This window comes from Trichinella spiralis (genome assembly GCF_000181795.1).
Source record: "Trichinella spiralis strain ISS 195 chromosome Unknown Scfld4341, whole genome shotgun sequence".
In the NCBI taxonomy this organism is placed as follows: domain Eukaryota; kingdom Metazoa; phylum Nematoda; class Enoplea; order Trichinellida; family Trichinellidae; genus Trichinella; species Trichinella spiralis.
The window spans coordinates 1-934 of record NW_003531280.1 but is presented as its reverse complement, the minus strand read 5'-3'; the positions used below and the strand labels follow the sequence as shown (position 1 = coordinate 934).

The 934-nt window shown below is 45.8% G+C and overlaps 1 protein-coding gene across 1 annotated transcript; it reads left to right on the top strand.

Annotated features, from left to right (window-relative positions):
* Positions 1–153: 153 nt before the first annotated feature.
* Positions 154–500, top strand: Tsp_15833 (TRAP transporter, 4TM/12TM fusion protein; the record flags this gene model as incomplete). Its single annotated transcript, XM_003367407.1, has 2 exons — positions 154–308; positions 342–500. Coding segments are annotated over 2 exons (314 nt in total), but the record flags the coding sequence as incomplete, so codon positions are not given.
* Between the last annotated feature and the right edge of the window lie 434 nt (positions 501–934).

Sequence of the window (934 nt, the reverse complement as noted above, 5' to 3'; positions counted from 1 at the left end):
TCGTAGTCTCTGAGCCGTTCTGCGTCTTCTTTTACGCGTAGACGATCTCTGTGTCAACACTTCAATATCAGTGATGTGACGCTGCGCATTTCTCTCTTGTGTGTGACAACTGCTGTATTTCCTCAGGTATAACTTCAACTGTTTTTTTTCCAGCTTTATCTTCCTGTGATTCGATTTCTCTGCACTGTGATTATGTTCAGCAGTCACATAGCGTTTTCTCACCTGGTCTATGTGTCTGGGCCACAGTTGACCGTCTTCGGTCTGTACCTGGTAGGACGGTGGGCCTGTCTGAGTCACAACTGTCGCTGGTTTCCAGGTTTTCTCCGAAGAATAATTCCTAGCGTATACCTGATCGTAAGTTTGGAATGTGCGTACCTTTTCAAAATTTTTATCAAGGTCTTCCAGTACTACGTCTGGTTGTAATCAGTCCAGAACAGTTCAGAGTCTACGGTTCATCAGAAGTTCAGCCGGGCTTTTGCCAGTTGTCGTGCAAGGAGTGACATGTTGGCAAAATAAGAAATTCGCGAGGTTGTATTCCCAGTCACGTTGTGTCATCTTCTTTAGGCATTCCTTCGTAATACGGACCATCCTTTCATCTTGACCGTTTGACGACGGGTGAAAGGAGGCGGACGTGATGTGCCTGATACTACCTTTGTTTACGTATTCTTGAAAGGTGTGGGAAGTGAACTGTGTACCATTATCAGAGACGATAATGTCAGGGAGTCCATGGGTACTAAAAATTTGTCTCAGACGAGATATCACTGATTCGGATGTCGTGTTTTTCAGCTCTTTGAGGTCACGTCATTTGGAGAAGGCGTCCACGACAATTAGTAAATAGAGTGCCGTAAATAGGGCCTGCTAAGTCAACGTGTATGCGAGACCACGGAGTTCTTGGAGATTCCCACTTGTGAGCATCGCGTGTGGTGGCGAAGCT